Raw genomic sequence first — 11,819 nt, 5'->3', positions numbered from 1 at the left:
GGAGTATTTTTGGGGTTGGCCGAGGAGGGGGCGAGAGCACTAATAACTAACACTGGTATTGTATGACCCGTACTGGACTTCGATCGCGGCATTACAGTATTGTGCTTATCCCATCAACGGCGTCCATCTCCGCTGGATAAGCCTTTTGTCAGTCTCAGGTGCTTGGTACAGGGTACCCAGCATGAATAATTGACACATACAAGCCTCAACCCAACTCCCATTCCTCTCACAATGGGCTCCATGGATACTTCGTAATGATGCGATGTTTCCGCGGGGAGATGAGGATGCGCGAGATAAACTGTGCCGCGAGGGATCGTCGCAACCACTGCAGCCAGCCAACGCCAACGCCAATATCTACTTTGTACAACTACAGAGTACTGTACTACTGTACTTCCTACGACGTGCTGTACTGATACGGCCTGGCGGGGGAATAGGCAACTCCATTTGCCTACCTAGGCAAGGTACGAACGAAGTGCTGTAGGCACATATCCACCTACCTACGGAGTACAGTCAGTACCTACGAGTAGGGTAGCCTTGGTACTACGTACGTACTTCGTAGGTGCATTGGTTTGAACAGTGTCTGGCAATGCCTAACGACACCTACGGAGTATGCGACATCCAGAGCATCAGATCAACACACGATATCTTAAAAAGAGAAGAGCGAACCAGCAAATCAAATACACCCACTACCCTTTACTTAGCTAAGCTAAGCGTGCTGAAGAGCGTATAATGTTGATAACGTGAATGGCATTATGGCATTATAGCATTATAGCCTGCCGCTGAGTCAGGGTGGTGCGGGTACTACACCCGGTGCCGTTTCGTATACGATTACTCGGAGGAGGAAAATGCCAATCTGCCAATATACGAGGCCATCCATCCGCTAAAGGATGCGGCTGCTTCACGGAGGAAGATACCAAGGATACCAAGGTAATTCTCGACTATGAAGTATTCCATATTTCCTATATACGGAGTACTACTACGCCTTTTCAGCTCCACTACTCCAGTACTCTGAACGAGAATAACTTGAAGGAGCTACATGGTGCTACGGACTTGCCAGAAAGAGCTTGGAAGCCGTTTACGACGCATCACAGAGTAGCGCCACTCTGTCCTCCAGCCCTGGTGTTGACGACACATGTTACCCTTTGCCAGTCTCCCAAGCAGCTATAGCCGTTGCAGAGCCTGTCGGACACGTGTGTTGCTGGCTTGTCCGCGAGGATCCATGGCTCTTGAGACCCCCAATTTACTTCGAACCATGCAACGCCATGTTGACCGCCCGCGCGGCTGTAGACAGACAGACAGCCCCCCCAAATCACCCCAGGAGACCTCAATTATGCACCGAGTCCAGCCAGGTGGCGCGTCTAGGGCCCTAACCCACATTAAGGCTCCCTGACTCCAGTCAGATTCGTATGAAGGAGCAATACTAGTTTCAGTTTGTGCATATTCCTCACCCAGATTTCCCGATTTGGCCGCCCTATCGAAACCATGTGGCGAGGCTGCCAAGCTCCCCCGAGGATTTCCTTGACATACATGGCAGCCTTAAGTATGGCTGTTTGCCTTTTGCATTCGGTCTTCCCTCAGTGATTGCAAAATGGTAGCCTAGATGCCTCCCTCGACCTCAATGATTGCAGTTGCAAAATGATCTCCTGGGGCCCGTTGCCGGTGTTCATGGTATTACGCCTTGTAGGCCTTGCCAGTGGGTTACTAGCAGCTACCAGCAGCCCTTCATCGTCCCTCGCAGTCCGGGCAGTGGGACCTCCGCCTCTAGTGATCCCTCCTAGCCAGCTTTGGTACGTGCAAATCATTTCCTAACATTTCGTGGAGGATTCAACTAACAAATATCGTGTTATACAGGGAAGGGAATGACGGTGCTTGGTCGACTTTCTGGCTCAGTGTTGGAACACCGCCTCAAAATGTTAGAGTGCTCGCCTCGACGGCCAGCAATCAACCTTGGGTGATATTGTCCGAAGGCTGTTTTTCCAACGATCCCTCGGATTGTGACCACAGCCGTGGGGGCATCTTTCAAACAAACGCCTCGCGTTCGTGGTATGTCCCATCATGGTAAGTAAACAAACTGTTTTATTTCTAAGTATGTCTATGTTGGGATAACGAAACATATCGAGGGTCTGTCTTGAGACATTTTGATATCCCACTGTTTGCGATAACCCAGTAGTGTTTGCCCGTCTAGTTAGAGATACCTGATCACATGTTTTATATCAACCATTTCATGAACGAAACTAACTTCCTCGCTCAGGATCAAGAACAAAACATCAGCTGTTTTTACCGTGGCCATTGAATCGAATCTTGGGCTCACGGGAAATGCCCAATATGGCTACGATAATGTCTCACTGGGTGCCAACAGTGGAACTCCCTCCTTGAGTAATCAGGTTGTAGGAGGCATTGCAACGAAGGAGTTTTTTATGGGATTGTTCGGTTTAAACCCAGCGGCTACAAGCTTCTCCACCAATAACGAACCGGTTCCAAGTTACATGTCCTCTCTGAAGACTCAGAATATCATCCCATCGCTTTCTTATGGATACACTGCTGGGAACAAAAACCGCAATGATAAAAATTTTGGGAGTCTCACGCTAGGGGGTTACGATGCTTCGCTATTTGAGCCCAATCCACTTACTGTTGTATTCAACTCTCATGCCGCCTCAGATCTTACGATAAATGTCAACCACATCGCAACATCATCTAAAGACGGGACTCGGGCATTGAGCATATCTCCTTTCTCAGCCTTGATTGATTCGACTATCTCACATATGTACCTTCCAGTTGAGGTCTGCAAGCAATTTGAGGATGCCTTCGGGATCGTTTACGATGAAGCTAGTGGGCTCTATCTCGTCAACGACACTTTACACACCCAGCTTTTATCTCAGTCACCCACCGTGACTTTTACCTTAACTAACTCGACGTCAAAGGTGATGGTGGATATTGCCCTTCCATACTCAGCCTTCGATCTGTCCGTCCATTGGCCTGTAGCTCAAAACACCACGCGGTACTTTCCCCTGAAACGAGCTGCGAATAATACCCAAACCACACTTGGCCGCACTTTTCTCCAAGAAGCGTAAGTTAATTTCCATTCCGCGCAAAAACCAAGGCTAATATCTTTAGATATCTTATTGCAGACTACGAACGCTCAACCTTCTCCATACACCAACGGAAATGGGATGACAACGCCCAACCGAATATACAAGCCATCATGCCACAATCTGCCGATTCCGGCATAGTCCCAGATAAAAAGAACCCTGTAAACATTGCGGCGGTCGTGGCTGGTTCTATAGGTGGGTTTGTGTTGATCACAATTATTGTTGGCGCTGTGTTTATGCTCCGTCGGAGAAGTCAACAACGGAAAGCCAGCCAGGCTAGTACGGGTACTTCTAGCTCAATGCCACCCGGGAAGACTCTTTTGCCCTCGGTGGCATATTCGACATCCCCATCGGCGGCATATCCGGTGTCTCCCTCACTGGCATCGCGAGCCACTGCGCCTGGCCGGCCTCGCTCCGTGTCATTCTACGGGGAGGACCACCTTGCTACAGACGCGATACTGAGGAGTTCCGGGCCAAATGCCGGGCCAGTTCATTCTGGAAGTGTAGCATCCAGCTCAGTGCGTTACCCGAACAGCGACTACGACGCGCAAACAACACGCACGAGGAGTCCAGAGCTCGAAGGTTACCCAGGCCCATATCGCAGCATGGCATCCAGCCCAGTGTATTATCCCAGTGATTACGATGCACAAGTCATGCGTACCAGGAGCCCGGAGCTCGAAGGTTCACCAACGCAGCACCATGCCAATATCGGAGCTAGCTCGACCCGGAACTTGAGCGTACGCGATATACAAAGGAATAATACAAGGAGCCCAGAGTTAGAGGGTTCCCCAGTTACTCCAATTGCGGCAACCAATCAATTACCGGCGCAGGGTAGAATTCCTGGGTCAGAGGAACTGGATGTGGTCCATGAGCTTCCTGCCCGAGAGAATGTTGACCGAGGGCTTCTAGATGATAGCAAGAAGCCAGCATGGATATGAGCTTCCTGATCCGGAAATCAATATACGATCGTATTCGAGAGATCTAGAACACCAAGACTTTCCCAGGGGCCTTACTCTGTAGAACGATGGTATTAGCTCGGGACGACGCCGAGAGCCCCTCTTGAGAGCGCAATCATCCGGTTACAGAAGGGGAATCTCAGGACTGGCCATTTCTGAAACCTCACCCATCCATGTGGCAAGATAATTCCTTCTTCGCGGCCTTCTCGGCCATCAGGATCAGCTACCTAGTAGCGCTGCAGGAGGAATCCGCAGGATTGATCTCGCCAAGCATCCAAAGCAGATGACAAGTCCAACGACACAAATCCTTCCGTCTCGCAAAGCGACATCGAGCAACCGAGGTAAAAAGCACACCTTCCAGTATTTCTCAAATGCTTGACAATAAAGTATTACAACGTTTTTACATATTGCAACTCCCGAAGTATCAACTTCGTCGCGATACACGAAAGATTCCACATCGCGCCTGTTTCAGCGTTCGGATTGAAACTTGCCTACACCATCTCGCCAGGGTACGCGTAACTACGGAGGTACCGAAGGGAAAGCGGAAGCTAATGCACAACACTCTACCTTATTATCCGACGGTACCTCCAGCTTGCACATCCACGCACATAGCACGTTGGGGCTTGCCGACCTTCCGTACCCTTTGAGTACTGAGGGGGTATTATCCGGAATTACCCCGGCTGCAGCGGAAGGAAGGGCAGGAGGAGGACTGTATGCATAGATATACGAAGGGATCTCGGTGAAAGAGCTTCCTTTTTGGATGGAGATCTTTTGTGCTACAGCCTGACGGTGCGGGGTTTTGCAAGTGGATGTCGTTTGGAATATGTCCGGAGATGTTTTACTTTTCCAAGGCGTACTTCCAAGTTCTAAATATCCACCCGAGGAAAAGCAAATTGTACTCGAGTGGAATTATCACATTCCTTGCCAAATTTTCATTACAGTTCTTGTTCCTTGTTTACTTTCTGAAATAACGTGGATGGATAGATGGATGTAGTTGACTATATTTGTAATACCACCTAACATAGAGAATTCAACGAGCTATCTGGCTTGGGCGTTGGGTTTTGGTGTATACAATTACTTAGATATATGCATATATGTCAGAACCAATAGAAGGGAAAATAATTATAAACTTATTTCTAGACAGATACGCTGTTATTCTATGGATACATGTGAATTTGTTTGACTCTGTTATATACCCTGCCGGCGAGTCAGAATGCATATTGACCTTTCTTGTCAATTTCCTACTTTTATATCTAGGGAACCATCTATCCCTCAGAGATCAACCAAAGCAATTGTCTATCATTTGGTAGCTCGACGGCACGATTAACAGGGCCTTGTTGCTACCCAGGTGTAGCTTAGCTTTCAATCGCCTAGAAACTAGCCAATTTAGTTATCAACCTCTTCATTGCCAGCGCCCAAACTCCTCACTCAGCTAGGGGAAATAATAGCGATTCTATTTCCCACAGGACCCTTTAGCTAGTCATGCTTCATGCAGTAAATATGACGGGTTATTTTTAAGATTTTTACTATGAGCAGTTCCTTGAAAGTTAGGAGGGCCTGTTATTTTTAGGGCATTTTATGAGGTTGACGAGATCCATTAGTAAAAGAGGGTTCTCGCCCTAGGTTTATTTGTAAACCTATGTTTCCCCTCTCTATTATAACCCTATACCTGCCTCTACTTTGTCTTCTGGCAAGAAAGTTTCCTTTCTCTGAATGAATTAGTATTCACCTAGTATATTTATCAAACTGCCTAGGTCAACTTAAATTTTATAACCCATTTTGTTTAAAGCATAGATCTCTAAATACTATCCTACAACTTTCTAGCTCTTGTATTACTATCCTATGTAGCACATATCCTCACCCGCTTCCCTTGTATACATAGAGGGTTTATTTCCCGCTCCTCCCCACCCCTCCTACCAGCGTATTTCATACAGATTTTTGGGGATATAAACTTTATAGGAGCCGGGAGAAGTGGTTAAATTAACTACTGATACTAGAGCAAGCCTAATGTATTTATGTATATTTAAGTTTCTACCTCTTTAATTTAAAATGCATATGGTATATTATTAACAGATTTTCGTTTGGACTTAAAAACGAGATATTGGTATCTCACGCTCTCGATATATAAATAGGCTTCTTAAAACCTATCTGTTTAGTTTTTTATAAATATTTAACAATCGAATGGGGCCTTAAGTTCAGCTCTAACACTCTGATTAGAATAGGGAGATAAATTTTTACTCCGGAACTTACCCTGTGATGGTTTCTTTCTGAGTAATAATGAAGCAAATGGGACCATTAAAGTCGTTCGTTCTAGGTTATATGCAAGCTTTTAATGGTGGGTGCCCCTGGGTTCGAAGAATCGTGCCTAGTTATTTATTTTAACAAGTCACTTGAATTACGTATATAACACTTGTTCAGTTTAGATGTGTCATCTATTCAATTTTTTGGGACATATCGAGGAAAGAAGGTGGGTGGGTGATTCATGGTTATTCTATGAAGAAGATATCATGGTTGTTGTAATGGCTCCTGGGTGGTGGAAGGATGTTAAGATAAATAATGTGTCCATGGAGTTAAGATAGCTAGCAAGCTGTAGGTCCAAGAGAAAAATACTCATTAGCAATATTTGGCTAGATAGGAAACACTTGTCTACCTAGAAATAAGCACTGTGTACACTAAGAATTAAGCTACATCTAGCATGCTCGCTCTTCCCCTAGCTAATAAAAAGACCGCCACCCAACGCCTCTTTTCTCTTGCATGTATAAGATGTGTTTCTTCGAGGAAAATAAAATCCCTTATACAAGAAAGTGTCATATATGATAACCGCATTCGATAAAACCAAGAGTATGGGTAAAGAGAACAAGCCAACTCATACGCTATCCTAATAACTTAGTCTTGATTTTGATTTCGTTGTGTAAATCAGTAAAATTTCCACACTATAGTAGAACCTCCATATCGATACTAGTCATATTAATAACTCCTCTGTAACGATACTCCCGGTCCCGAGTGTATTGATATATTGAGGTTCTACTATATCTCGTTTATCCTTGAAACTTTCGTCCTGTAACAACGCTGTAAAAGGAAAAACAACTTATTCGACTACCATACAGTAGCAGCGGACACCTCTTCGTCCTATCCCGCCACGACAAAACATTAGCTGGGTAGTTTCTTACTCGCCGCTCTCTCCAGTCTTCAGTATCTGTTTGTTTTGTTACATTATGTGCATGTAGTTGTTCGGCAAGACATGGCAACGAGGGGGTAGGAAATGACAAAGATAATGATAAACATTTAGTAGATATGGTGCCGTAGGAATGACGTAGAATAGCATAAATTCAAATTTTATAGGGGGTTGGTGGAGGCAAGGAAGTTTAGAGATAGGGAGGGAGATGGAACACTCATAGATAAGTAGTATAAAATTTCAAATGAAATGTTTGCCTGAGGGACATTAGGAAGTATACATGGATCTAGAGTCAGGAGAAGGTTGAATCAGGAGAAATACTCGACGGGTTTGGATAGCACTAGATAGCTGCTGGCAGGTGCTGGAAATGAAGAGCATTTATAGGCGTAATATCTGGTGCCTGGGGGGAATCTGAGACCTACCTAGATGTCTCAAATACCAAGCCTAAACTAGGGAAGAATGGCCAACAACGTGACGAGCCAAATTAAAGCATCTCAAACAAGAGTTTCCATTGTTGACCAGGTTTTTGCGCCACAGATAGAGATACAGCGCAGGGTCAACGGTGTGGTCCCAAACCAAAGCCCTTCCAAGCCACTGTAATCGTACAAATCGCCTTGCCTTTACTCCACCATCTCAATATCATCTTCGCCGCCTGCGGGGGCCCCAGCAGCAGCAGCTTCACTGCCGTTCTGCTTTTCGCCGCCGCCTCCGAAATAATCCTCCATCTCAGCATCGAGCTGTTCTTGCGTCTTCTTGGGTCTGCCATCTCTAGCAATTCGTTCACCGCCTCCACCTCCACCACGGCCGCCACGTCTCTCTCCTCGCTCTCTCCTAGCACCAGGTCGTCTCCCATCTCTTCGGCGGGGCTGAGGGCTGCGAGACCGGGTACCACGGCCTGGCACATATCGGTCGACATTGCTTGGAGCCGGTCCACTGACATCGGAATGGCGGACAGGCGAATCGGATCGGCTTCTGCCTGGTGGCATTGTGATACGATCTGCCAATGAACGGCCAGGGACAACGACCGAGTTGAAGGGGTTTCGGCGGCCAGCGGATGGACCTGAGGGAATGGAGATGAGACGAATTGGTTGACCTAGGAGATATTAGAGAGATACGATATACTTTCATGATTGTCCTACCCTTTGCATTTGCACCATCAAATTCTCGAATAGCCCGCTTTGCATCCTGAGGGTTTTCATAGGTCACATAAGCTATGCCCTCAGATCGGCCAGCGCGGTCGTACACAAGTGATAACTTGAGGACGGTGCCAATTCGATTGAAAAGATCCTGCGCACAACATAAGAATCCATGTACAACCAGCTACTGGAGGGTATTTCATACATCTAAATCATCCTCCGTCAAATCATAATGTAAATTTTCGACAAGGAGCTTCGCGCTTGGTTCGCTGGAATGAGGTTAGCTTCATGAATGTGAAGCTCGAGAGGATTGTCATACGAGGATCGTTCAGGAGTATAACGCCTTTCGACGCGAGCTGGTCGGCGCCCCGCTGGGTAGATATGAGCGTAATATTCCAGGTAGCAAAGTGGCTTTGCATACAGTTATCGTCGAACTTATCGTGAACCCACTCGCTGAAGCCAATTAGCAGCTTTCCAAATATATAGCGGGCTGGGGAGAACATACGAGTCCATGTTTCTACTATCATCTCGGATGGACTGTGCGAAAACAAAGAGGTGCCTGGGTTAGCTGATGTGTTCAATTTATGTACTTTCCTGGACCGCCTGGGAGAGCGTCGAACGCGGTGGATCTGACTGCAACAAGGCCCATGGAAGTTTCGGAGAACAATTATATATATGAGGAAGGAGGAGGAAAAGGTGTATGAACCTGTCGAGTCGCAGCATGTTAGCATGTAAACAAATGCGCCTCGGGATAGATTGACCTGACCTTTCTTACGCCGTCACGAGGGTATTCATTGCGGTCATTCCTGCTAGGGCCACGGCGTCCTCGAGTTCGTCCACCTCTCTGCAAAGGGCGTCAGCTGCTTGATCCTCTCAAGAACGATTGCGAGGCTGAAGAGCGGGAGCTGGCTAGAAGGAGCCTTACGTGACGTTCTGACACGATCTCGTCGAGTGCGCGGTCCATCTTGCGGTAGTAGTGGATTGAGGGATGTAGCTAGGAGTGGTAAATTGACGTCAGATAGTTGTGAAAGGGTGTTGATGGAAGTATCAAGGATTGATGCGTTCAAGTCGTATTTTGGTTCTGGTGCCTGAGTCGGGTCTGACCTCGATTAAGTCCCGCCTGAGGGTCCGCAAATGCACGTGACACGCCCTCGACATACCTACCTTAGGTAGGGACGTGGTTCAGGGGTTGAGGTAAGTGGTACTGTAGCAACTTCACGGTTGTCATTTAATTAGTTGATATAGCATATACACTTTACCTTAAAGAATTTGGTGGTATATTATTACTACAAGTTTAGTCTATACTACAGCGAATGGTACAGAGCATCCAGCGGCCATACCCCCCTGATTGCTCGTAATCCTAGGGTGTATTTGAGCACCCAACAGCTATTATACAAGTCTCGCGTTTCCAATGGCCTCGAATCCTAAAGCTGTAGAGCCATTGACGTAATTTTCTAAGTTTGGCCCTGCCAGCTCATCGGCAGTACAGGCATACATGGGCAACAGTCCCCCAGTATAGTTGAATCCCCATTGTCTTCCAGCTAAGACTTCTCAACGGTCTCCTGTTTCCCTAGCATACTTTCGGTGGGATGCGCTGGGGGAAAAGCTGATGCGGTACCCGAATAGAAGAACGAGTACGGGAGGTCGACCTTCGTCTCGTACGGCTCCTTGTTTTCTCGATCCTTGTGGATATATAAACCGGCCTGTGAAACACATCCGAAATGGCCCCCTTGGATTTCGATCGTATCGTTTGCATCATCGGATATCTCCATGGCTATTCCATCCACCGGGCTGGGAATTGTACCAACAACGACACTCCGAACGGACGGATCTGACCCGCTGACTTGAGTTCGTGTAATTTCATTGCTCCCAGGTTTGGTGGTAAAGAATTGGATGAAAGCTCCTGGCTCTGCTAAAATTCCGAGTGCTGAGGTTTGCTGTTCTTCCATAGTTCTATGTGAAAACTCTAGCGGTACGTGATTCTTGCCGTAGTATGTTGTTTGGGGATCCAACGAGAGCAGGCCCTGCTTGTTGCCCCAGCCACCACCTCCGCTTACTGTTATGATTAGCACAATGGCATTTGAGGACTATATCGCAAGAATAACGGATACATACAAACACGACAAAGTATATCGCCTCTAAGAATCCGTCGAGCAATGTAGATTGGATGTAATTGATCAACCTCGCCCCCATTCGTATGTTTTGTTACAGGAAAAGGTCCATTATATGAATCAACAGGCCCAGCCTCGGCAACATCCTTAGGAGTGATAAATGCCCAGACATAGCTCATCGGATTGGTCTTTATATAGGCGTGGACCGCACTTTCTAGTTCGCGAGATGCAGGTCCAATGCCGCCGGCACCAAAGTCAAGCTTGCGAATGATGTTGCCAAGCCCTTCCGTAATTCTTCTATTTGGGGTCAATGGAATAGCAGGAATAGACATCATCGTTTTGTCTTGGTGCATGCCATCAAAAACGTTAATGATCTGTCGGCGCTTATCTACGAATTTCACCTTGGTGAAGGAACCATCCGTAGCTCGCCATCTCGATGCCAGGAGGGTTGAATATTTCCCGGTCGTAAATAGGGTGTTGGCCAAAGGCACTGTGAGATCCATGGGATGCTTTTGTCCGCCCGAGAAAGTAAGGGTGGATAATTTTTCGTTACTCGGTGCCGATGAATCCTCTTTGTCCCAAAGGCCCGGAAGAATATCTTTTGATCGGCCGTGGAGAAAAGAAAGCCCTTGAGGTGGGGGGATCACTTGACTCACACTCGACGCAAGTTCGATAGAGGGAGCTAACCCATCGACACAAGCACAGAGTATATCAACCTCGATAGGGGCAACGCCTTGATTCTCCAACGGTCTGGTAATTTTCGCCAGAACATCCCGGATCAATTCATCATCTTCAAGCCATTCCACAAATTCGGGTGTCCCCAATATTACTAAAGCTTGAGGATTCCTCACGAATTCCGTCCATTTTGGCTTTGAAATGCGAAACGTTCGCTCTAAACCCTTTAAAATCTCAAGTCGGGCCTAGCGATTGTAAGCGGCGTTCACAAATGTAGCGGGACTACAATGAACACGAGCTTACTTGAGAACTGGATCTCGGTGCTATTATGGTGGTTTGAGAAGTAAGCTCAAAGCCTTGGGGCTTTGGTGATTGGGGATGGATCTGTCCGTGAGGTACAGCAGTCCTAGCTGAGTACAGGCGACATGTTGGCAGCCAGTGAGGGCGAATTGTTCCTCTGGCCGTCTTCAGGTGTAAGAAGCCTCTGGATGTCACAGATCTTGCAATCATCTCACCGGAGACACGTGTTGATGTTCCTACCTTACTGCTGCGGTTGACGCGTGTTTATCTCATCTCGGTCAAAATATGAAATTAGCGATGTCCTTCCTATCCGAGTAACTCGTATTCATTTGAGGCAGAGCCCCGAGTTTGGATCACGTGCTAAAGCGCCACGCAAC

The 11,819-nt window shown here is 47.0% G+C and overlaps 2 protein-coding genes across 2 annotated transcripts; one reads left to right on the top strand and one right to left on the bottom strand.

Annotated features, from left to right (window-relative positions):
* Nucleotides 1-1,635: 1,635 nt before the first annotated feature.
* BP5553_06143 (uncharacterized protein) lies at nt 1,636-4,027 on the top strand (the record flags this gene model as incomplete). The annotated part of the gene is made up of 4 exons (XM_032014766.1): nt 1,636-1,787; nt 1,852-2,058; nt 2,252-3,067; nt 3,115-4,027. The coding sequence occupies 4 exons, from the start codon at nt 1,636-1,638 to the stop codon at nt 4,025-4,027; spliced, it is 2,088 nt and encodes a 695-aa protein (XP_031869447.1).
* A 3,813-nt stretch (nt 4,028-7,840) lies between these two features.
* BP5553_06142 (uncharacterized protein) lies at nt 7,841-11,652 on the bottom strand (the record flags this gene model as incomplete). Its single annotated transcript, XM_032014765.1, has 11 exons — nt 7,841-8,313; nt 8,360-8,507; nt 8,562-8,625; nt 8,676-8,727; nt 8,778-8,809; nt 8,862-8,915; nt 9,132-9,200; nt 9,521-9,569; nt 9,936-10,412; nt 10,472-11,387; nt 11,446-11,652. The coding sequence occupies 11 exons, from the start codon at nt 11,650-11,652 to the stop codon at nt 7,841-7,843; spliced, it is 2,541 nt and encodes an 846-aa protein (XP_031869446.1).
* Nucleotides 11,653-11,819: the final 167 nt, after the last annotated feature.

This window comes from Venustampulla echinocandica (assembly GCF_003357145.1).
Source record: "Venustampulla echinocandica strain BP 5553 chromosome Unknown scaffold_3, whole genome shotgun sequence".
NCBI classification, from domain to species: domain Eukaryota; kingdom Fungi; phylum Ascomycota; class Leotiomycetes; order Helotiales; family Pleuroascaceae; genus Venustampulla; species Venustampulla echinocandica.
The sequence above is the reverse complement of the archived record's forward strand: the minus strand, read 5'-3'. Positions and strand labels throughout refer to the sequence as shown.